Source organism: Podarcis liolepis, assembly GCF_965112155.1.
Source record: "Podarcis liolepis genome assembly, chromosome: 5".
NCBI lineage: Eukaryota > Metazoa > Chordata > Lepidosauria > Squamata > Lacertidae > Podarcis > Podarcis liolepis.
Genome location: NC_139556.1, coordinates 73,286,397 through 73,310,773, shown reverse-complemented (window position 1 = coordinate 73,310,773; position 24,377 = coordinate 73,286,397). Strand labels below are relative to the sequence as shown.

Below are 24,377 nucleotides of genomic sequence, written 5' to 3'. Positions count from 1 at the left end.
ATAGAATCAGAAATCAGGAAGACCAAAAGTTTAATAATGAATGGGGAAAATTTATAACTTATCTTAAAGACCATTGTAAACAGTTAAAATCGTTAGTAGGATTGGAATATCACCTGTAGTTTAAAGGTGAATTTTGGATACAATGGAGAGATAAAAGATCTGGATTATTATAAAATATGCAGGAGGAAATAAGTAACAGTAGGATCCACAAAGGGGAGGAGGGAAGTCCAAGAGATTCCTTGGAATCTAGTTTTTATGTTGTATATGTGACTGTAAAATTTCAATCTGAAAAACCAAATAAATAAATTTCTTTTTTTTTTTAAAAAAAAAAAAGATTATGCGGGGCATAATGATACATGCACAATATTTTTATTCAAGTTGGCACCCCTGTTTGGGAGAAGCCCCTGTCTGAAATCCTGGAGAGCCCTGTAGACAACAATGAGCTATGTGGACCAATATCCTGACTCGGAACAAGTGGGAGATGCTGTACTTATGTTTTCCATCTCTTCGTTACAGCTGCTTCTTTTCCTATAACTTTCTCCCCAAAGGAGACAAGTAGAACGCACGACTGCAGTCTCCTCGGGGCCCAACCTTTTGCTCCTTCTGTTCTCCTGCAAAGCGCTCGAGAACAGCAGCATCGCTCAGGTAGGAGGAAAACTCTCCGGAGACTCTTATCTTTCCGCTTAGAGAGCGCCAGTCCCCAAGTAAGGGGAGGAGAGATCCTCTCCCCGCGAAACTCACTCGGTGCAAAACGACCTCTCCAACCCGCCCCTGGGGCTGTTGCCGGAGTGACCCGGGAGGAGGAGGAGGAGGAGTGGGGTGGGGAGGAGTTAATAACTTTCAGTTTAGGGCATTATGGGAAAGCAGGGCGAGCGGCTGGGAGTTCACCTGTGCCTGCGGGGGGGAGGGGGGAAGACCCGCACAGGGCACGGGGCTTGGAGCCACCCGGGGTGGGGAGCGGCTCTCTGGCAGCCATGGTGAGTACCCCCGAGGGGGAGCGCAGGGTTGGTTGGGCTGACACAGCTCCGGGGCTCCGGGGAGCCGGGAGGAGGAACTACCTGCTGGCGCCAGGTGAAGCAGCCTCCGCGCAGGAGAGAGGCAGGTCGGGCAAGGCTCGCCCTTGAAAAGCGCATAGAACATCTGCTGGGCTTTTCCTGTTCCTTTTTTTGCAAGGAAACGGCAACAGGACGCAAAGTTTGCAGGAGTTGATGGGTCGGGCGGTTGCCCAGGGGGCTTTTCTCTCTTTCTGGGCTTGAACCGGCTATTATAGAGTTAAGCGACCCCCGCCTTTCCGCGTTTTTTTCCTTGCGCGGGTATTGAACGCGCTCTCTCTCCCTTTCTGACATTGCAAGAGAGGAGAGGGCAGGAGTTGGCTGGCGCATATCTTCCTCCACCTGTTGCTGGTTCAGGGTCAAGGGGGCATGGAGATAAGAGCCAAGTGCTGCAGGAACCGGGACCACCGCACCCAGTTTCTGTGTTCAAGCCCAGCCCCCATTCCCTTCCACTCAGTTCGAGGGAGGGATGTTGGGAACAAACGTTGCTGGAGCAGTGGTCAACACAAGGTAAAGGTAAAGGGACCCCTGACCATTAGGTCCAGTTGTCACCGACTCTGGGGTTGCGGTGCTCATCTCGCTTTATTGGCCAAGGGAGCCGGTGTACAGCTTCCGGGTCATGTGGCCAGCATGACTAAACCGCTTCTGGCAAACCAGAGCAGCGCACGGAAACGCCGTTTACCTTCCCGCCGGAGCGGTACCTATTTATCTACTTGCACTTTGATGTGCTTTCGAACTGCTAGGTTGGCAGGAGCAGGGACCGAGCAACAGGAGCTCACCCCGTAGTGGGGATTCGAACCGCTGACCTTCTGATCAGCAAGTCCTAGGCTCTGTGGTTTAACCCACAGCTCTTAAATAAATCACCTGGAGCACTGTCAACAGTAGGGGAATGAAACCTGGTTTAAACTTGCCCCAAAGAACTAAAACAATCAAGTGCCACTTGGAAGTTGTGCAAGGGGTATATCAGGAGAGGGCTGCCAGCTTTTAGGCAGGTTTAGGCAGGTGTGATAGGCAGGTTTCCATCAGGGGCAGTCCCCTCTTCAGCTTTGAATGTACAGTGGTACCTCGGGTTAAGAACTTAATTCGTTCCAGAGGTCCGTTCTTAACCTGAAACTGTTCTTAACCTGAAGCACCACTTTAGCTAATGGGGTCTCCTGCTGCCGCTGCGCCGCCAGAGCACGATTTCTGTTCTCATCCTTGAAGCAAAGTTCTTAACCTGAGGTACTATTTCTGGGTTAGTGGAGTCTGTAACCTGAAGCGTATGTAACCCGAGGTATCACTGTACAGGGATGGTGAAAGCTGTACCTGACAGGTTTCTGTCTATCATGCAGGTATGAAGAGTAGGGGAATGCCACACCTATGTTAGAAAAAAAGTTAGCAAGGGGTTTCTCCCCCTCTCCAGCTAAGGTTTGGGTGGGTTATTTTATTCTCTTTGTACTTTGGGACACTAGAAACTGCAATATAAAGAAACAGGAATTTATTGCAATAAAACCTCCCTGGTTGGGAGTGGGGTTAATTCGGAAGGTCTTATTTCACTATCTGGGTTTGGGAAATCATCACAGGTCAGAAAGGAACCTTCTTCTAGCTAGAAATGCCTCACAACCTCAAAGAGTTTTCTGACAGTGGTGCCGTGTGCCTTGTCTCACTGGCTCGAAACATCTACAGCTGTCTGATTTGCATGCACCTTAGTGTGGTGGCTCCTCATTCACTCTGAGCTTCTGCTTGTGGTATGTTGTGGCCTGCATTTAACCTGCAGAGGGGATCCTTCAAAGTTTGGACCTCTGTGGCGATCCTCTGATTCCAGATGCAACCCTAACTCCACTTACCTGGGTCTGACTTCTGAGCAGATGTGGTTTAGTTACGCTAAAACTAAAATCCATTTTGTCTGCGAAGGTTGGCGGGCAGAACTGGGCCAGTGCATTAATACTGCTCAAGTAAAAGAACAAGTAAAAGAGCTAATCTGTTGAGCAACGAATGAGGTGGCCAAGAGTTTAGGGTGCCTGACGACATTCCTGAGCTGAAATCAGGTTCCTCCTGGTTCCATTCTTAATGGGTGACCCCTTGGCCTATCTACTTCACTGGTATGTGTAGTACATTTCCTTTGGAGGCTTATTGTCAGGTGGATTTTGACCCTCGATTTGCATGTGGTTTCACTTGCCTCTCTCCCTCTCCCTTTTCATATTGACTTTGCTTTGTGTAGTTCAAACAGGCCCTTCAATTAATGGTAATGTGAGTAGTTTTATCTAAAATACCAAATCAATGGGAGGCTGGGTGGAGCCAACTTATTTGCTTTTCTAAATCAGCAGCCTGGTGATGGCTTTCCAAGAGATTTAATCCATGCACTTCTCTTCAGTCGTAGAACACCTGCTGTGTGTATAGAAGGCCCCAGGTCCCATCTCCTGGTCTGACTGGGAATGCCCCCAGTCTGAAATCATGGAATGCTACCAGCCAGCCAGTATATGACAGCTTCCTTCTTTCTCCTCTTTCACGGTTAGGAATGGGAGAGAAGGCAATCACTTTCCTCTGGTTGTGAAGCTGCCTGATAGCAAGCCAGATCATTTGTTCATCTAGCTCAGTGCTTCTCAAACTTGTTGTTGGACTACAACTCCCATCATCCCTGACCACTCGTCCTGCTAGCTGGGGATGATGGGAGTTGTAGTCCAACAACAGCTGGGAATCCTCTATACCAGGCCTAGGTCCAACAACAGCTGGGAATCCTCTATACCAGGCCTAGGCAAACTCGGGCCTCCAGATGTTCATTTGGGGCTACAATTCCCATCATCCCTGACCACTGGTCCTGCTAGCTAGGGATCATGGGAGTTGTAGTCCCAAAACATCTGGAGGCCCGAGTTTGCCTAGGCCTGCCCTATACATCTGGTCCTTCCAGATGTTGCTGGACTCCTTATCCCTGACCATCGACTCTGCTGTTGATGGGGCTGAGTGGAGAAGTAGTCCAACAAGTTCTTGAGGGCCACAGATTCTCCATCCCTGGTGGGTACTGATTGGCAGCAGCTCTGCACAGCTTCAAGCAGCAGTTTCTCTCTACTTGGAGATGTCAGTGATTGAACTCAGGACCTTCTGTGTGTTTCATCACTGAACAATGGGCCCTCTCTGCTGTTACATGTAGGCCTGAAGTCCCAATGTAGTGTCTCTCCCAGTTTTGGCTTTTGTGTGGTTTGATTGGGGGGACACTTGGCTGTTTGGTCCTTGTGGGGGTTTGGGGGGGCATGTATAGGTATGTTTCTTGTTGCTTTTTCAAGTGTGTGTGGGACAGTCTAAGCACCATCCATTTGTTCTTCTGTGAAATGGGTATTTTTCTGGTGTCCATGACAGTTTCATAGGTTTCCAGCTGTGCCCCTTGGCCCAAAACTCTGCAGACCCTGGATGTAAATCGGATAGCAACGGTTGCTGATGCAGTTTGTGTGGGGAGGAAGAGACCATTCTGCCTCACTAAGCTGCTTCTACCTTTCCTACTGCAGGGAAACACCCAGGGTTGTTCCAGAAGTCCAATGTGACTCCAGAATCTGTGACAGGTTAGCTGAGGCTAGAGGGGAGGATTTACAAAGAACCATATATTTTTTTTTCCTGTATGCATCAACCCCGCATCAACTCCTTATCCCATTAGTTGTGTTCTAAATGTTCCCCGTCCTTAAGCAGCTGCCAAAGATGTGGGGCAAAGCATTGTGTGATGAAATCGGGACATGGGCTACATTTTATGATGTGTTTTATGGCGTGGAGAGCTAGTGTGGCAGAGTGATTAGACTGCCAGACTAGGACCTGCGAGGTAAAGGGACCCCTGACCATTAGTTCCAGTCGTGACCGACTCTGGGGTTGCGGCACTCATCTTGCTTTACTGGCCAAGGGAGCCGGCGTACAGCTTCTGGGTCATGTGGCCAGCATGACTAAGCCGCTTCTGGCGAACCAGAGCAGCGCACGGAAACGCCGTTTACCTTCCCGCCGGAGCGATACCTATTTATCTACTTGCACTTTGACGTGCTTTCGAATTGCTAGGTTGGCAGGAGCAGGGACCGAGCAACGGGAGCTCACCCCGTCGCGGGGCTTCGAACCGCCGACCTTCTGATCAGCAAGTCCTAGGCTCTGTGGTTTAGCCCACAGCGCCACCCACGTCCCTAGGACCTGGGAGACCAGGGTTCAAACTCCCACTTGATCATGAAGCTCACTGGGTGACCTTGGGCCGGTCACAGCCTCTCGGCCTTGCTTACCTCACAGGGTTGTTGTGGGAAATAACTGCAGAAAGGTGAGCCATGTGTGCCTCCTTGAGCTCATTAGGGGTGGGGCAAGGGGGTATAAATGCAATGCAATCAATCAGTGTCATAGAGAGGGAGCATATGGCATGAAGCCAGTCCTTTTTTTTCCCTGGGGGGACGCAGGGGGACACATACCCCTTAACATTTTGTGAATCTTTTGTACTTTTGTCTATTTACTGTCATTATTTCCCCCGATTTGAACTATAAAATGGTGGTTTTTCTTGAGTCAAAATGAGAGTACCCCTAAACACTTTTTAAAAGAAAAAAAGCACTGCATGGGGCTTTTGTCAAAAACAGCAGCCTTTGTGTTTTGCTGTTGTAAATGTGTACTCTCCTCCGAGAAGCACATACTTCTTGAGCGACTCCATACCTAAGCTAATATTTGAACCCAGGCCTTCCAGGTCCAGTTCAAACACATGGATTTCTCATTTCATCTGCTTATCTCTGGGCAACGTAGCACAATGCTTTCAGGAAAGTGAACTTGTAGGAAAGTTTCCTAAGACTTTGCTGATCACTGGTTGTTGCATAAAACATCAAAACAAAACATTTTCAAAAAAAACCCCACCCACCTGAAACTATTGATAACTCAGACTGAAAGCTTCCGAACAACTGTGTGAAACTTTACAAACATATAGAAGAAGAAAGGTGCTCATGTTGGTCTGTAGGGAAGATTCACAAAGTCTGTATACCTTCAGTATACCTGAAGGAGTGTTTCCACCCCCATTGTTCAACCTGGACACTGAAATCCAGCGCCAAGGGCCTTCTGGCGGTTCCCTCACTGCGAGAAGTGAAGTTACAGGGAACCAGGAAGGGCCTTCTTGGTAGTGGCGCCTATCCTGTGGAACGCCCTCCCATCAGATGTCAAAGAAATAAACAACTATCTGACGTTTAGAAGACATCTGAAGGCAGCCCTGTTTAGGGAAGTTTTTAATAACTGATGTTTTAATGTATTTTTAATCTTTTGTTGGAAGCCGCCCAGAGTGTCTGGGGAAACCCAGCCAGATGGGTGGGGTGTAAATAGTAAATTATTATTAATATTACTATATTAGGGCAACCAAAATGTCACCAAAATAGTGTGAAAGCTTTCAAGTTTTGGGTTTTTTGAATAGAACTCTTGATCTGGCTAGATGTTGACAGAATGCAAAGGTTAGGAGTGAGAAAAAGGTGGTTGGTTTTAGTCAAGCTATCCGTGTCTGCATCTGGGTAGGTTTTAAGAAGGAGTGACAAGATGGGAGTGACAGGGAGGGGAGAATGAAGCATTTTGCCAGCCCTATGCTCAGCACTTCCCAAAGTGCCAAGCATGGGGCCTCCTGCGCTGTGGTTCCCATGCGCCTGGCAGCCAGCTGGCTGACAGATGCTTGGAAATCTCTCACAAGGGATTTTGACAGGTGAGTGGGGCAATCCCTCTCAGGTGACCTCATAACAATGCCAAGTGGTTGACAGGTGGGTTGTCCTGCCCCCCTGTCAAAGTTGGCATATGAGGTAGGTCAAAGAAAACTTCCCCACCCCTGATCTAGCCTGATGAAAAGTTCTGGCGAATCCCAAAGCTTGCTGGCTATTTTGTGACACTTAGCTCATCCTAATAAAGGTCTTGTTCTAATGTGGATTTTGAAATTTTACAGACACGTAAACTTTTATTAAAGTAAAATAAATCAAAATGCGCATGTTGCCTTATAGAGCATTGACTCTTTTTGGAAAGGCAAGCCTCAGGGGAGACTAAAGCAATACCAGACATTTTCTGGAGAGATGTAGCAAGAGATGTACAGCCAAACCAAACTTCGGGATGCACGCACGGCAAACCCGAAAGTATTTTACCAGGTTTTGCCACGCGCACATGCGCAGAAGCAAGAGACCCTCAGGTTGCGGCAACCTTGGGATCCGACTGGACCTCCGTAATGGATCCCATCTGCAACCAGAGGTACCACTGTATTTCCACTTGAGAGTGAGAACCATTGAACTTATTGGGAACTTGCTGCCAAGGTAACATGCATAGGATCAGGTTGTTGGTTAAGCCATGTTTATATCTTCACGGTTATAAGAATATCAGTAGAACCCTGCAGGATCAGACCAATGACCCATGTAGTCCAGCATCCTGTTCTCACAGTGGCTGACCTATGGGAAGCTCACAAGCACTCCCCCATTGTCCCATGATGAGAAATTCTGATATTCAGAGGCATGCTGCCTATGACAGTGGAAGCAGAACATAGTTATTGTGGGCACAGATAGCCACAGGTATCCTTATTCTTTGGTCTTTAGAGCCATCCCTGCATCATGTGGGAGCAGTCTATAGTTTAATTTTCTCCATACTGTTCATAATGTATAGATGTCATTCATAGTTGCTCTTACTCTTATTTCCCCCACCCCTAAACTAATACTCCCCCCCCCCAAAAAAAAACTCCAAACCTTTCCTCACAAGGAGTTCCAGCCTCACGGTCATTTTGGTTGCCCACCTCTGTTTTTCCAGTGTTTCTCAAACTTGGATCCCCAGCTGTTGTTGGACTACAACTCCCATCATCCCTGACCACTGGTCTTGCCAGCTATGGATGATGGAAGTTGTAGTCCAACAACAGCTGGGGACCCAAGTTTGAGGAAACACTGTGTAGCACAAGTGTTGTGTCTTTTTGTGTCAGGCTCCATCCTCAGACCTTAGTCAGCCAAGGAGGGGAGAAAAATCAGGCCTCCTCTTCTTCCTGTTTGCTCACAGCACCAGGTAGTCAGTGGTACAGAACGTGGAGATTTGTCTTAATATAAATTTCATTTAGAGAAAGGCTGGAGAAAACCCTTCTGGTCTGCCTGCTTGATAATTCACAGCTTTATATTAGGTAGTTGTTTGCTCTTTTACATACCAATTGCCTGCCCTTTGATTATTCAAATAAATTTAGATTGACAAAAAGACATGGCCCTTTAGCTCCAGGGTACATGCAATCTCTGCAGGAGAGATAACAGAACAGGAACATACCGTAATAGGGGGGGAAAGGTGTATGTGTGGCAGCGGGAGAGATGAAAGGACAGCTTAACCCTGTTGAATAAAACAGTTGCTGCTAGGTAGTGTGATATAGCAATGGCAGCCTGTATATAATGTAGTTGCAATGATCTGATCCTCTGTTATCAGGAACAATTTATTATCTGAATTTACTGTGTCCTTGGATCAATACGACTCTTTTATTTTAAAACCCCTCTAATATATCAAAGCATATGTTCATTTGCCTGTTGTTCTTGATTTTGCTTTGCTAACTTCTGTCTTCCTGTCGCTGCAGACGACATACAGTCCCCCCTCGTCCCTGGGCCCAGTGTGAGGTTTTGCTGCCAGCCAAATGGCTTCTTTGCTTTTCTCAAGGGTTTTGCAGCATTTAGGATGACCTTCCCTGGAAGCAAGCCACATGCCTTGCTATATCCCAGCTGTTGATTCCCCTTGCTTGTACCCAGTTTCCACGGGAATGTTGTGCTCTTCTCCATTGCTTGTCCTTCACTCTGTCATGGAAACATTATCTAATAAAAAAATTATTCCGTTACTGAGCCTGGCCCTTTTTGAGGAGGCCCGAGTTATGCACCAGATCAGCCAGTGAAGGTGGGTTGGGTAGGAGAGGAAGGTCAGACTCCGCAGGTAGACAAGAGCTTTTTAAAAAAGCAAATATGATAAATGTGAAGCGGTAGCAGGAATCCAGAGGGTTCCAGGTGCTCACCCAAGGTTGTGTCTCTGTTGGGAAATGGAGGCACAGTGGAGGCCTTTAAGAAATATGGCTTATTTTACATACATTTACACCTAGAACCTTTCATGGAGGGGGTGCAGAAGATTACGCCCCAAGCAGCAATCAAAATTTGCCAGGCGCCAGAAGCATTTTGCACCTGGCTATTGGCCACTTGTTAACAAGTGAAGATACCCAGGAGCTAAAATGGTGCCTGATGCCTCTACCATCTGGAAGTGCATGGCTGGGGATCCTTGGATCTTCACTGTTTCCACACACTAACAACACATCGTGTAGAACTCTATCTGTTATATTTTATCTGCGCAATCAGAATGAATTTCAGGAACTAGTTGTTTTGAGGGATTTATTTTGTACTCACTGTGTTTCTAGCGCTGGGTTTTAAATCCATGTTCACAATGCTGCATATGTATCTTGCACTTTGATATAGAAGACTATCTGATATGTTGCTTCTCAATCTGGCTTCATGCTGATTGGGGTCCTTATAAGCTGTTCCAAATGCATCTCTAGCTAAGATTGTGTGTAAGGTCAGACAATCCCCGCTGTCAACACTAACGAAAACTAATACGACACTAGTGAAGTTGCACTGATTTGAGCAGCTGGGAAGGGGAAACTGTGAAACACACTAAAAACACACACATCTCCACTGTGCTCTAAGGCGCTGATGTGAGCACACTCCTGTAGATCAGGGTTCTTCAAAGCTGTGAGCCTAGCAAATCTATATCTCTCTGATATAGGTATGCCCGTTTCCTTTGCCTCTTCACTCCCTTCTTGCTATTTCCTTAAGCCCCTGCTTTGGTGTGTGTTGTCCTGATTTAAGCTTCATTCAGACATAAAGACCAACTCTGATGTTGTTGTTATAAGAACATGTTGTGGTGAGCTTCAGACTTTCCTGCTCCCCCCCTTTTTTTACATACAAGGGGGAGAAGAGCTGAGACTTCCACTTGCAGTTTGGACAAAAGCACAAAAACGACAAAGAAATGCAGGAAACCGTGGTTTGCGCAAACTATGGACTCGGCTAGATTGGTAAAGAAAAGGCTTTTTATATGTGTTGTGTATACATTATAACACTGTGACACCAGATGGCGCAGTGGAGTTCTATTTTGGCCAACACAAGTTCTCATACAAAGTTTAAAATGTGTTTAACTGAAATGCTTCTTTGCTGTGTCTAAGTAGGAAAGCCTGTGTTTAAGCAGGAAACCAGGAAACCACAGTTTGCTCCTGGAGTGATATCCTGGCTTGTTAACAACTGTTGCCTGTGAAAATCGAAGTTTCCTTTGTTTGGACATAATGGAAAACTGATGCTTGTTACAAATCCCAGATGGAAGCTTTCGTTCTCTTCCCCTCCCAGGAGAGGCTGACTGTAGGGCATTCTCATTACAACACATGGTTTCCAAGCCCTCTTCAGGCACTAATACAGTTTCTTAAATTAATATGCAAGGGGGATTTTGAGGATAAGTGCACTGGTTCTTGCTGCCCTTGTCGCCGTTCCACTGACCTATTCAGGCCTCCTTCTCCTTCTCTTGCCATGACAGCTGATCTTGACCCTATGCTCTAGGAGGGTTTCCATAGCTATTGACTCTTTCACTTCAACGTACAAAGTCAGAATGTTGGCGATCATTCTAAGGCTGGCCACTTCCCCCAGCAGATGGAATGCTTATGAAAATCTTACGCTGCTGAATGTGGGGCTGGAAAAATATAAAAATAACTTGTCGCTTAGCAGGGATAACGAAATTCTAGTCCTGCCTTTAGAGCTTGCTGATGTGCTGCTTGTACTAATAATGTGAAATGATCTGGAGAAAAAAATAGTGTTAACAGCAACAACAAAAACCTTGAATTTTCTGCTGCCCTGGTGGCTTTACTATAAGTAGCTGCTGTGTGTCTCCCATGGCAACAAGTGTCTCTTATGCTCTCTTTCTCCTCTCACCACCCACCTTCCATATACACAGCATATTGCAAGCAGATAGCGTTACTTCTGTTTCAGAGACGCAAGGTGAAGTATCCCGTGTAGATGGATGAGCAATCTGACTGAGAGCCAGGAGCCCAAATTAATTTTGACGACTGTTACTTAATTAAGCCACTTGTATCTCCCTTTTAATTATGTCACTGTGATGCACGCTAGGAGAGGGAACAGGAAAGCACACTGTGTTCCCTTGTTCGCTGCTTTGAACCTTTCCTCTTGGACCACGCATTGATCGCCTCAGGCTGAGAAATATTGTCGAACGGATGAGATGTCACTGAACCCAAAGTGACTCAGTTCTTTAAATCAACAGAAACTTTTGCTCAGCGGCCCAGGAAGACTGTGGCCTAGAGCACAATACAAGCTGAAGACTGCCAAGAACTCTTGAGGCCTACACTAGGGGGCGCATCTTATGTGATTAAACAAGAATCCCCTCCCCTCACGAGTCAGAAATGTCGTTTTAAGGACTTAAGCTGTGGATTTAAGGCTGTGTGGAGATAAACTTTCAAACCAAAGCATGTTTTAAGAAGAGCGTGGAATGTATAAGAGCTTTGGAATGACGCAGTTAAAAATGCCGTCGCCATTTTGGGAAGTTCTGTCGGAGGTTTTGAGTCTGGGAGGAGAAAGAGAGAAATAGAGCTGCTTTTATATGGTGGGTGAAACTCCTCAGAGGGACTTAAGAAGCGACAGTTTTGCGAGATAAATGATGGAAAGAGCGATGTTATCTATGAAGGCGATGATATATGGAAACCATCTCGATTTGAGGATTGGAAGAACGGAAAAATTCACACAGGATTAATATTGGTGTTTATCGGCTTAAGGAGATTATCAGAAGAGATCATAAAGAAAAAAGAGAAAATATATGAACAAGATGTGATGTGGAAACAGCAAGATAAGACTGGATAGAATTATGAACTCTGTTTGGACTGATTTGGTCTGATTTGGACATTAATGCAGTAGCAAGAAGATGATCAGAATCCCCCTTCGGATCTTGAAATATGGGTCCCCCCAACAAAATTTACAATTCGGCTTTGTAATTCGGAATTTATGTGATGTGATTTAATCTGATTTGATTGGCCGGTTAATAAAAATTATTTTTTTAAAAAAAAGAACTCTTGAGGCCTATGCTACTGGTGTCTTTGAACTCAGGACTGAGCGGAAGATAGACAGGGATTTATGGGTATCTGCAGTAGATCAGGAAGCAGGAAGTGGGTGCACCCTCTTCAGATGGACTTCCTGTTATATGTAAATACAGTAATTCTGTCTACCTGAAAAGCTGAGACAATTTCAAGTCATGTGCTTTGTTCATCTTGGAGCAGATTGTGACCTTTGTCATCATTAGACTAGAGCAGCAGTGCCCAGCCTCTGGCCCGTGGCAGGGGTTCAAATTTGGCCCACTTGGGTTATTTCCATAAAGCACACCTATTTGTCTTGTCCCTGGTGTTGTATGTGATACAGAGTGAGAGATAGGTAAAGTTACAGCCTTCACTTCAATATAAACTGCATGGAAACACATTGCAAAAGGTTTGTTGTCACCTGCCATCATAAGGACATTTGGTGATTGATAGGTGGCCCACGGAGCTTGTGGAGATAAGGATCCAGCCTGCCAGGTTGGAAAAGTTTCCCATCTTTGGAATAAAATCTACATTAGGGATGGGAAACCTATGATTCTCCAGTTGTTGTTGTTGTTGTTGTTGTTGTTGTTGTTGTTGGACAACAACTCCCATCATTGCCATTGACCGTGTTGGTGAGGGCAAATGGAAGTTGCAGTCTGACTGAGGGTCGCAGGTTCCCATTCCTGGTTTATGTCATTTAACAGCCAGTGTCTCCGCTTAGCCATGAAACCTATTGCATGACCTTGAGCCAGTCACAATCAACTTAACTCCAAAGTGTTTTGGTAAGTGGACAATCCCAATGTATAACACACAGACCTTTTTGTAAGCAGAAAAGTGATTAACAGATATAAAATATTTGCTATTTTTTGTGCATAATTATGATGGGTCATGACTTGGATATCTCATATCATGCAAGATATGTTGCTCTTGGAGAAAAAAGTGGCATCCTCCATAGTGCTAAATGTATATTAAATAAAATGCATTCAGTGAAATCTCAAATCCTGCCACTTTAGGTGGCCCACCCCACTCTGACTGAGGTGTGTTCTGAACAATCCTGTCCAAAATCTGACGTCATCTTTTGATAATTGCAGTGTTTGCACTGGGGGTATTTGGGTTTACCCAGATAGGTGTGTTCATCAGTCACAGGTATGCACTGTTTTTCTGTTCTTTTATAGTGGTGTTTGGTTACTGCAGGCATGAACCTGATAAATAAGGCCATTGCAGGATCTTCACCTACAGCCTGTGTAAAAAAACAGCACAGTTGGTTACATGGGAAAACGACAAGCTGAAGATCTTTTGAAGGACTACTGACATGGCCCTGACTGGAAGCAACCAAATGTAGCTGAACTTGCACAACACATGACAATTGCTTGTTTAAAAGTTCAGGAAGACAGCTAGTTGCGTTTGGTTAAAGTACGCAATCTCTGCTATGATTTAACATTACACCTGAACCAGCCCAGGGCAACCCTAGGTTCTCTTGAAACCATTATTATTCATCATTTCCTGAACTTTAAGTGTTTTCCTTGATAACAGGGCAGATATTTTCACTCAAATGCAGTTTCGTTAATGCAAGTTGTGTTGGTCTTTGTCTCAATATTACCCCAAATGGTTTTGTTTACTCTAGATGCAGTTTATACTGCTCTTCAGCCGGCAAGGGAAATTAAGACTCCAGAAATGGTTTATTACACTGCCTGAAAAAGAGAAGAAAAAGATCACCCGAGAAATTGTGCAGATTATTTTGTCTCGCAACCAGAAAATGAGCAGTTTTGTTGACTGGAAAGACCTCAAGCTTGTTTACAAAAGGTGTGAGTAGTTTTACAAGTCGGCTTTTTACACAAAGCATGTTGCTTCACATAGAAGCAGCACAAAGTAACAACAAAACAAAATCAATCTAGTTTGCGTTGGTGGAGTGAACTGACAAACAAGAGGAACATCATTCAAAATGCCTGTAGTACTTACCACTAGTAGGAAAGAAAAAAGGCAGCAGGCATGATCTCTTGAAGGAAGCCTGTGCCCAGTGAATTCCACTAATTCCTGTCATAAGAAACATGACATGCTTGTTTATATCAAAGGATTAAGGTTTTACACTGGGGTGGGGATATTTTTCAGCCCAGAAGCCACTGTCCATTCTGGGCAACCTTCTGGGGGCTGCATGCCAATGGATGGGACCAGAGGCAGAAGTTGATAGTGGAGCAATAAATGTAAATATGTTAGGCTAGTTTCTATGCAAACTCTCACACACCTCTGTCCTGCACCCAGGCAAGCAAAAGGCACAATTGGGATTTCAAGGACACATTCCAGCCATGCAGAAACACTTGAGGGTGCAAAGTAGGGCTGGCAAGGTGTGTGGTTTGGGAGAGAAGAGTCCCAAGGGCCAGAGAAAGAGATCTGGAGGGCTGCATCCCTGCTATAGTTCTAATTTTAAGGAGCATTATTCAAGATGGTGAATACTCCTGCTTTATATCACTTAATTGGAGCCAGCATTTGAGATGAGGAATGAACATGGAGAGCACCTCCCTGAGATAATAAAATCTACTGAAGTGCCTTTTAAATGAATGGGCATCAAGAGTTGCCATTAAGTGCTGGACTCGCAATGATTTTCATGGGATGCCAGTGCATTGATCTTCCTCTGTATTGTTCCACTGGGTATTGCTGAATGCTGCAGGCTGTCCCAGTTTTAAAGGAAAGTACAGAAATGTTCAAACTTTCTGAAGCTGCCTTTCTGAAAATTGTGTGTGAAAGAACGTTTGGAAGATCATAGCTTGGCGAAACCTTGAAGGCGATATGATAAGACCATTGTTGCTTGTGGCTATAAAACAGATCAATCCCCTTCATATGTTAGGGCCAAATTAACAGATTTTTGGTAAACACAGTTTTTGCCCTGTGTTGCTTGTGTTTTCCTTTCTAATTCGGGGGTTGGGGTGGGATGAAACTGCTGTTTATTCTCTGGTGTTTATTCTCCAGCAGTCTGATGGCCGTGGTGGAATTTGTCAGGGTGGTTGTGCAGAAAAAGAAAAGTTAAACGCACTTGATCCATGAACACCCCTCATCTATATGCTATTTTGAAAGGGAAATCCAGACCCACAAGGAAAAGGACATATTTAATATAATTTGGAGTTTGGTCCTCAGTATGAAGCACTACAAAAACGTATACAAGTTTTGTGTCCGTATTGTGTAATGTAGCAGGGTGGGCAACACACCCCAGGGCCAAATCAGCCCTCTAGCCTCTCTGCCCTACCGCCAGGACTTGGCCCAGGCTGCATCCCTCACTGACCCTGCTGGGCACCTTCCTCTAGCTATTCTGCCTGGCTGGAATGTGTCCTTGAACTGTGATCACTCTTGCTTGCAGAATGGAAAATAGAGAGTGGTGTCGTCCGGCCTTTCCTACTTTTGCCACACCCACCACTGGCATGTGGCCCTCAGAAGGCCCACCCCCATGAGGCAATGTGGCCCTTGGATTGAAAAATGTTCCCCTTCCCTCCTGTAACAGGATAGAAAATATATATGTCAGTGCTTTTAAAAAGGGGGGAATGTTTTCCTGTGACACAGCTTTCAGTTTTTTCAACTGCTGTTGTCTGTATCCAAGCTTAAGGTCACAGAAAAGATGTGTGAGGACCAGAGCTCCCCCCCCCCCAAAAAAAAAATATGTTTAGGGGTACTCTCATTTCCCTACTCATATTGAAATACTGCCCCTCAGTGAGGCCAAACTTTGATTCACAAAATGTTTAGGGGTTTGCGGACCCCTGCATCCCCCCCCCCCAGAAAAGAAAGCACTGGTGAGAACAGTCATGAGGCTGTGTGGGCAAGTTGCACCCCAGCATCTTTATGCACAGTGACCATTGCTCCCTTCCAGGAGTAATGGAGAAGGTATAATACCTGGCCTGTATGAAAGCATAACGAAAAGGAACACAATTATAATAGCATCGGATGCAGAGCTGTGAGAGATTTATGTGATAAAAAGCAAGCTTTTTATTTCCGATTCCATTATCATTACTTCTGATTATTGCACCAAAAACTGCCCACGTTTGCATATCTGAAATGATGTTCATCCTGTCATTTTCATTAGTGCTGGCAAGGAAGTCAGATGGATTTATATGAAAGGCCTAATTAATTAAGGGCTATTCTCCTTGCTTTTGAGATAAATTGACTCATTATGTGAAAAAGCAACCGGGGGAAAAAATATTTCAGGGTAACTGACCGTGTAAAGAGCGTGAATATTAATGCTGATAGGTCTCAATATATTTTCATATTTTTAAATTTCAGGTACGCTAGTTTATATTTCTGCTGTGCAGTTGAAGAGCAGGATAACGAACTCTTGACCCTAGAAGTTGTCCATCGTTATGTAGAGCTATTGGACAGATATTTTGGCAATGTAAGTTTACTAGGTTTCCCCCAGAAACACCTGCCTCCGCTTGTTTTCCTTGTCAGATATCTGTCGAATGTTGTTTGTTGTTTCTTCTGTCCACAGAGCTGACTTGAGATTCCCTGCAAGGTTTGTTTATGTTTTGTTTTTAGGATAACAGGTTTGGGCCATTTTCTGTAAAGATATTCTGTTTCAACTGAAAAGAGTTATTTGGGGGGAAAACTTTGCTATGAAAACAACCACCACAACCTCTGGAGGGCCACAGGTCCTCTTTGCCTTCTCTAAAAGATCAAGTTTGAAGCATAGGAAGCCCAGTGAGTCTCAACCTGCTGTTTTTCTTGGACAGAGACAACCTGGCCACAGTTATCTGTGCTCTGGCAATCTCTAGAGCATTGACTACTGCAGGGCTTTTAATGTAGGGCTGCCTTGTAGCTTTCACAGAGTTCTACAATTTCATTGTGCCTTTATATTGGAACTCACTTTTTTGTTTCATTGAGAAAGGTGGGAGAGAAATCCACACAATAATTTAATGCATAAATAGCGAGAGGCTCCTGTTAATTAGGAAGGTCTTTCATTCCACAGACCGCTTCTTTTGCAGCAATAAAATCCACCAACAGCTGAGAAACATCCCACTCCAGCTTTCTGGTACTGCAAAGCCACCTCCAGGGCTGTTTGCCTCCCACCATTTCCTGTCTGTAGGCTGATTATTTTCCTCTCTGGTCCTCCACGTAGAAATAAGGCTAAGCCTTTATAAAAGTCAGAGCAGGAGAAGAGAGCAAAAACAGTGGGGAGCATAAATGGAGATAAATGGACAACTGAGCAAAGTTCACGTTGAGACATCTGGGGCTGGGTGAAGCTGTTTTTAATTGGAAGGAAGACATGATTAGCGGAAATGCTAAAACAACTTGGAAATCGGCAAGAAAGACAAATGTGTTACAGAAAAAATGGTGAGCGCTAATAAATATGACACTTAAAAAAACAATCAGGTACACATGCACAACAGTGAGTTTTGGAGTAAAAATTAATTCTGGCTTTCGTGCACAGAGCGCACTATGTTTAGTACATGATGACTATGACACCCCACAACTGCTTTTGCATGGTATTGTCCATGCCCCTCTACAATAATTTGGCTGTCTTCCCCTGCAATAGCTTCTCCTCACCCAGTACTTAAAGAGCCTCTGTGGTGTAGTGCTTAAAATGCAAGACCAGGACCTGGGAAACTAGGATTCAAACCCCAACTCATCTCATGAGGTGATTTTGAGCCAGTCACTGTCTCTCAGCCCACAGGTATATGGGTTGGAAAGTGAGGGCAAACCATGTACAGTGGTACCTTGGTTGTTGAACAGCTTGGCTCCCGAACAAATCGGCTCCCAAGTGCAGCAACACCGGAAGTGAGTCTTCCAGTTTGCAAACATTTTTCAGAAGCTGAACATCTGACGTGGCTTCTGCGGCTTTTGATTGAGTGCAGGAAGCCTCCTGCAGCCAATTGGAAGCCGCGCCTTGGTTTTTGAATGGTTCCGAGAGACGAAGGGACTCCTGGAACGGATTAAGTTCGACAACCAAGGTACCACTGTATGCCACTTTGAGTACCATGGAGGGGATGTGGGATAAAAGTCACTTAGTGAGTGGCGGAGGAGTTTAAAAATCAGTTTGGGCCATCAGTGGGGTCAACCGTTCTGGGAAATCTAACTGAATAAATGCACCAGGCATTTCTGGAACATTGCAATGCCTGAGGTGCCTGATTAGGGTTCCCTAACCCTAACTCTAACCCTAACCCTAACCCTATGCAATGCCTGAGGTGCCTGATTAGGGTTCCCTAACCCTAACCCTAACCTTAACTCATAGTATGGCAGAGACGGAAGGGATCCTAAGGGTGATCTAGTCAAACCCCCAGCAGTGCAAGAATCCTGCCACCAGCCAGCCCTGGCTGGGCTCCAAACGCCAGCCTTCTGGTTACCATTGCTGTTCTGCATGGTGTGCATGGTGTGGAGAAAGGGGAATGCCTGAGGTATGATGAAGTCAGTTTGATATATAGGTATGGCGTTGTTTTGGTCTAACCCAGGGTTTCCCAAACTTGGGTCTTCAGCTGTTTTGGATTACAGTTCCCATCGTCCCTGACCACTGGTCCTGCCAGCTAGGGATGATGGGAGTTGTAGTCCAACAACAGCTGGAGGACCCAAGTTTGGGAAACCCTGATTTAACCCTATACCTATAGGACAAAACTGATTGAAGGAAAATGCAAGCCCTGAGTGAAAGGTCAGAGGTAACTTGATGCACGTGTGTGCAACTGAAAAGATAACTTGGTGGTTAAGGAAGTAAAATGATCATGGCATGCTTCCTCACCTTCGAAATATTATCATGTTGAAATCTCCTTAATGCTTTCAGTCCTGTGTTTCCATTGTTCTCTGCCTGCCACCAGGGTGCACACACAGAACAGGTTTTTGATGAGGCTGTGCATATAACCACACTCAATGCCATAATAAGTGTGCCTGAATATTTCTCTCTGTAATCCTTACCAGGTGTGTGAACTGGATATTATTTTCAATTTTGAAAAGGCGTACTTTATTCTTGATGAGTTTCTGATGGGAGGGGAAATTCAAGAGACTTCCAAAAAATCTGCAGTGAAAGCTATAGAAGATGCTGATATGTTACAAGAGGTAAGAAGAGGTAAGAGAGGTATGAGAGAAGCTAAATCCAGGTCTCTCTACTCTCTTGTCATTTTATTTTTACTCTTGATGCCCAGTTTGGCTCAAGTTTTATTGCTTGGGCTGTAGGTCACAACCAAATGAAGTCTACAAATGCCAGGTGAATGGAATAAGGCAGACCACGAAAATGTACAAAGATACAAACAAACAAAACCCCCCTTAAAATAAAATATCCTTAAAACAGCCTTTCCTAACCTGGTTCCTCCAGATGTTGTTGGACTCCCCCACTCCCATCTGCCCCAGACAGTGTGACCCATGGTTAAGGATGATGCACAATGTAGTCTAACACCTGGAAGAAACTAGGTTGGTGAAAACCGATTTAAACAATCTTCACTGTAAATATTCATTCATACAGCGTAAACTTAACCCCCCCCCCCCCCGGTGCAGGTACAAATGACGCAAATCTTCCAATAATGTGCATGATTTTATTTGCTAATAAATGTTCTGCTGTCTAAGTCTAAAGTCAAAGAGCATTAGGAGGTGCGTGTTTTACAGCCTATTTTATCCATGTTCACTGAGAAATCTCATGGAGTCCAGTGGACTTATTCCTAAGTAAATGTCCTTTGGTTTTCTGGTGTAAGTAGCAGCTTAACTCTTGCAAATTATAAATAGCAGACTGGTGGGCAAATAGATGACTGTTGCTGTGTGATTTCCCACCCGCATTTGGCATTCTATAAACCCTGGCTCGAACTATTCAGAAGCTCTTTGTGTTGGTTGTTTTTCTTATAGAAAAAGTGACCATCAGTTACTCACACCGTTTGCTGAATCCTTGATGGAATGTTCATTTCAGCCCTTTTAGTGTCTAAAAAGTGCTTGGCTATTTTTATTGATTTATTTTGCGCAGCAAAGCGGAAGCATAAATGGTCTGCCTGCTAGCTTCAAAACCAGCAGAGCTGTCTGCGGCAACCCCAGTTTTGGGCCAAAAACAGACCTTGCGGTAAATCCCCCTTTGAAATAGAATAGGGGAGGCATAGGCAAACTCGGCCCTCCAGATGTTTTGGGACTGCAATTCCCACCATCCCTGACCACTGGTCATTTTAGCTAGGGATGATGGGAGTTGTAGTCCCAAAACATCTGGAGGGCCGGGTTTGCCTATGCCTGCAGTAGGGCCTGTTATTCAAAAGCCTTGTGGGAATGTTGCTCCCTCTTTAAACAGTCAGATATGGCGGACATGAACTGAAAGTGCCATGAATAAATAAATGCTAAGGGAGATGTTTTTGGCACCTTTGCTCAAGCTGGTTATGGACAATAAGCCAGCAGTATTCAATGCTTCACTTACGTGCCCTAGAGTGAATATTACTGGAATAAGCTAGCTGTGGTAATTGCAACTGGTGGCTGTGCAAACAGAGAGAGCACAATCCAAAACATATTACAAATTCCTAAGGACCTGTTCATACACTAAAGTTCCTGCCCATCAGAGTGGCTAGCCTTCCCAGGCAATGCATTTTGTGTGGATGGAAGTAAAAAGGGATCTAAATGTGTGATCCTGGGACATAAAAACATAAGAACCACCTGCGGGATCAGGCCAGTAGGCCATCTAGTCCAGTATCCTGTTCGCACAGTGGCCTACCAGATGCCTGTGTAAGGCTTGCCAGCGAAACCTGAGTGCCACAACACTCACCCCTTCTGTGGTTTTCAGTAACTGGTATTCAGAAGCATACTTCCTCTGGCAGCAGTAGAGCATATCCAGCTACCTTTGTAGCCACTGATAGCCCTTATCCACCATGAGTTTGTCTAATCCTTCTAAAAAAAGCTGGTGGTCATCACTTCCTCTAAAGGTCATCACTTCCTCCTGACCATTAGGTCCAGTCGTGACCGACTCTAGGTTGCGGCGCTCATCTCGCTTTATTGGCTGAGGGAGCCAGCGTACAGCTTCCGGGTCATGTGGCCAGCATGACTAAGCCACTTCTGGCGAACCAGAGCAGCGCATGGAAACGCCGTTTACCTTCCGGAGTGGTACCTATTTATCTACTTGCATAGATAAATAGTATCTACTGCATCTACTTGATGTGCTTTCGAACTGCTAGGTTGGCAGGAGCAGGGACCGAGCAACGGGAGCTCACCCCGTGGCAGGGATTTGAACGCCAACCTTCTGATCAGCAAGTCCTAGGCTCTGTGGTTTAACCCACAGCGACACCCGTGTCCCTCATCACTTCTTCTACTTGGGAGCAAATTCCATAGCATAGGTATGATCTGGGTGAAGAAGTACAGTCAAACCTCGGTTCCTGAAGGCCTCTGTTACCATACGTTTCAGCTTCTGAACGCCGAAAACCCAGAAATAACTGTTCTGGTTTTCAAATGATTTTTGGAAGCTGAATGGCTTCCGGGGAGTTTTTTTTCTTTTTTCTCTATTGACTTTGCCGACTGCCCTTTGATCCTCGGTTGTGTGTCGAGGTCCCCAAGCCACCCCCCAAATAACTCACAATGCACACTTGATTTTCGTTTAAGGTTTTTGGCATAATTTTGGCCACAACTTTATTTAAATACAAAACCATGAGTGGTTGTTTAGGCATTGGTTAAGACTATCTGTCCCCCCGCCTGGGGACAGAACTGACTTCTGGGCACCACCGAAAGACAGTGCGGGGGAAAGCAAGTCGGGGAGAAATGGAGCTGAGTCACAGACCCTCAATTCTCATCTGCCTGCTCCCCGAAGGCTTGCCGGCCCTAGTCCCATTCCAGCGATGGGACGAAAAGATGGCAAGCCCCAGGATTCCTTTAACGGAATTCCCTTTCCGCAGCAACCATGGAGGGGCAGGCCCAGCCTATCCTAACCCCTCCTCCACCAATTTATAACCAGTGCCTAACCGCAACCTTACAAGTTGTGACGATTTGCTACGCAGTAGGCAAAAACCAAATGGCCCAGCCAATCAGCCAGATGGACAAAATTCCTACCAGGCCCCCGCTCCAAGGCGGACGACCCCCATGACAGGCATAGCAAGGTCAGTGCAACAACCCCTTACTCAAGGGCGGGTGGGCGGGTGATCCGTTGCACTCCAGGCTGCGTGCAGAGTACTTAAACATTTTACCCCTCCCACCAAAATTGCAACATAACTTTTACCCCAGCAACCCAGTGAACCAATCACTGCCCCAGGCCATCTTTAGAGACCCTGCCTGGTAACAGAGGAGTGGCTCAGCAGACCCCACTGCAACACGTGCTCTCCATGAAGGAGAACACGCTTTGTCAAATGTTTCGGAAGTTTCGGAAGTTTCAGGAATGGATTATGTTCGACAACCAAGGTTTGACTGTACTTTCTGCCGGCTGTCATATTCATTGGACCTCCATGAGTTCTGGTGTTATGAGACAGGGAGGGAAAAAACAATGGATACTTTTATACAAAAGTTCCAAATTGTGTAAGCTTTCCTTAGGCTGGTTGCTGCATCTGTTTGATCATTTTGGCTGGGCAAAATGCCCGTCTCTTGGACTGGGATATCTTTGAACCCTCAGCCAACATGATACCAGGAGCTGGTGGGAACCGTATCTATGACTGTGAATAGTGTGTCACATTTATCCCTGAGGGCATGTATCCAAAGAAAGTCAGGATGCCTCATGGGGGAAATGTATTCTGTGCGATTCAGCCCTCTGTGGTGGGAATCAATGTAAATGTAGCACATAAGACAGTAAAATGGGTCTCAGACACACTTTAGGGCAGGGGTCAGCAAACTTACAGCACCTTGGGCTGGTGTCTCCAGTGCCGATCACGCGGTGGGCGGGGGAGTGCGTGCCCATACCCGTGCACACATGCCACTTCCGGCACACTTCCGGGTCAGAGAAGACCGGAAATAGCTTGTGCACACGGGCCTCCTCTGACCCAGATGTGCACTGGAAATAATGCTTGCGCATGCACAAATAACGCTTGTGCATGCGCACAAGCTATTTCCAGTGCTCCTCTGACCTGGAAGTGGGAAGCCGCGTAGCACCGCGCCACTAAGAGCGGGCGTCGGCAGCAGGCGGCGTGGGTCGCCGCGGGCCAGATAAATGAGTCCCTCGGACCTTATCCGGCCTGCGGGCCTTAGTTTGGGGACCCCTGCTTTAGGGTTTTAGCATTTATTTATATATATCTCCTCCCATATAGATAGATAGATATCTCACACATGCACAGAGTTTTGGATGTTTTTTTATTATATAGGAAAAAATGACTTAGGAATTTAGTACAAGCAGCTGGAAAAAAATGGAACTAGGTTAGACTATTGTAAACGGAGCGAGCAACACTTAACTGGGCCAAATATACCTCCCTGTGATTTTTGAACCCTTGGCTTGATGGACAGCCCACCTGGCTAGGAAACTAAGCTGGAGAGGGGAATTAGTCTACTTATGCAAGTATTCATACAAATTCTGTTAATGATCTCCAATTAGCTTCGCAAATTAGCTGCAGTGCTCTAGATGTTTATCATTTACAAAGCACCTCTTGGTACTGAACCAATTTCCTTGCTGTCACATTATCGTCTATGCGTAATTTTAATAACTGAGTTAATAGCTTACTTGTTCTTTGTTGCAGACAATGGAAGAATATATGAGCAAGCCTGCCTTCTAACTAGAACCTACATAAACAGAAAACGAGGCTCCATACCAATGGTATATGCAAAAATCTGCCTGCTCCTGGATTTTATTTAACAATGAACCCCTCCCACCTCAAACCCTCCAGAAGGGGGCTGTCTATGCAATAGTCAAGATGAAGGTCAGCCATAATAGCACAAACATGTATTCTATTTTATATGAGCATGATAGTAAACTTTCTTGGCTGTCCTGATTGAATGTTTGTTTTTACGGCAATTTTTAGCTACCTGACTTTCACTTCCAAGGAACGGATACTAGAACACTTGAAGGATATATTTATATGACTTTGGGTCAGTTTTTGATCAATTCAGTGTAATTTTGTAAAATAATAATAATAATGAACCAACCAAAAACATTTATTTTGAATGTGGTCATTTTTCTTGGATTAATAACAACCATTTTGCAAAAATGTTGAAGTGTTGATGGATTCTCATTTTCGGATTGCTCTGAAAGCAGGCTTCAGTGCCGTATTTACGTATAAGCTAAACAAGCTATAGCTTAGTGCCCCACTCTCTTGGGAGCCCCCCCCCAATTTTACTATTAATATACTTCTTTTTAATTGTATTTCAGTTCAACAATTACTTTGATAAAATACATATCTTATTATGTGCAAATGGCTTTAGATACCTATTAGGTCCGTAAATTACCATATATT

At 45.2% G+C, this 24,377-nt stretch overlaps 1 protein-coding gene across 2 annotated transcripts; it reads left to right on the top strand.

Annotated features, from left to right (window-relative positions):
• The first annotated feature begins 854 nt into the window (after nucleotides 1-854).
• AP1S3 (adaptor related protein complex 1 subunit sigma 3) lies at nucleotides 855-24,077 on the top strand. 2 transcript variants are annotated; one of them, XM_083506656.1, is made up of 5 exons: nucleotides 855-977; nucleotides 13,724-13,902; nucleotides 16,363-16,471; nucleotides 18,982-19,119; nucleotides 23,664-24,077. In XM_083506656.1, exons 1-5 carry the CDS (start codon nucleotides 975-977, stop codon nucleotides 23,697-23,699), a joined length of 465 nt encoding a protein of 154 aa, XP_083362782.1. In that variant the 5' UTR covers nucleotides 855-974; the 3' UTR covers nucleotides 23,700-24,077. The 2 variants fall into 2 exon arrangements, with proteins under 2 accessions (XP_083362782.1, XP_083362781.1); XM_083506655.1 differs by lacking the exon at nucleotides 855-977 and adding an exon at nucleotides 1,407-1,562.
• Nucleotides 24,078-24,377: the final 300 nt, after the last annotated feature.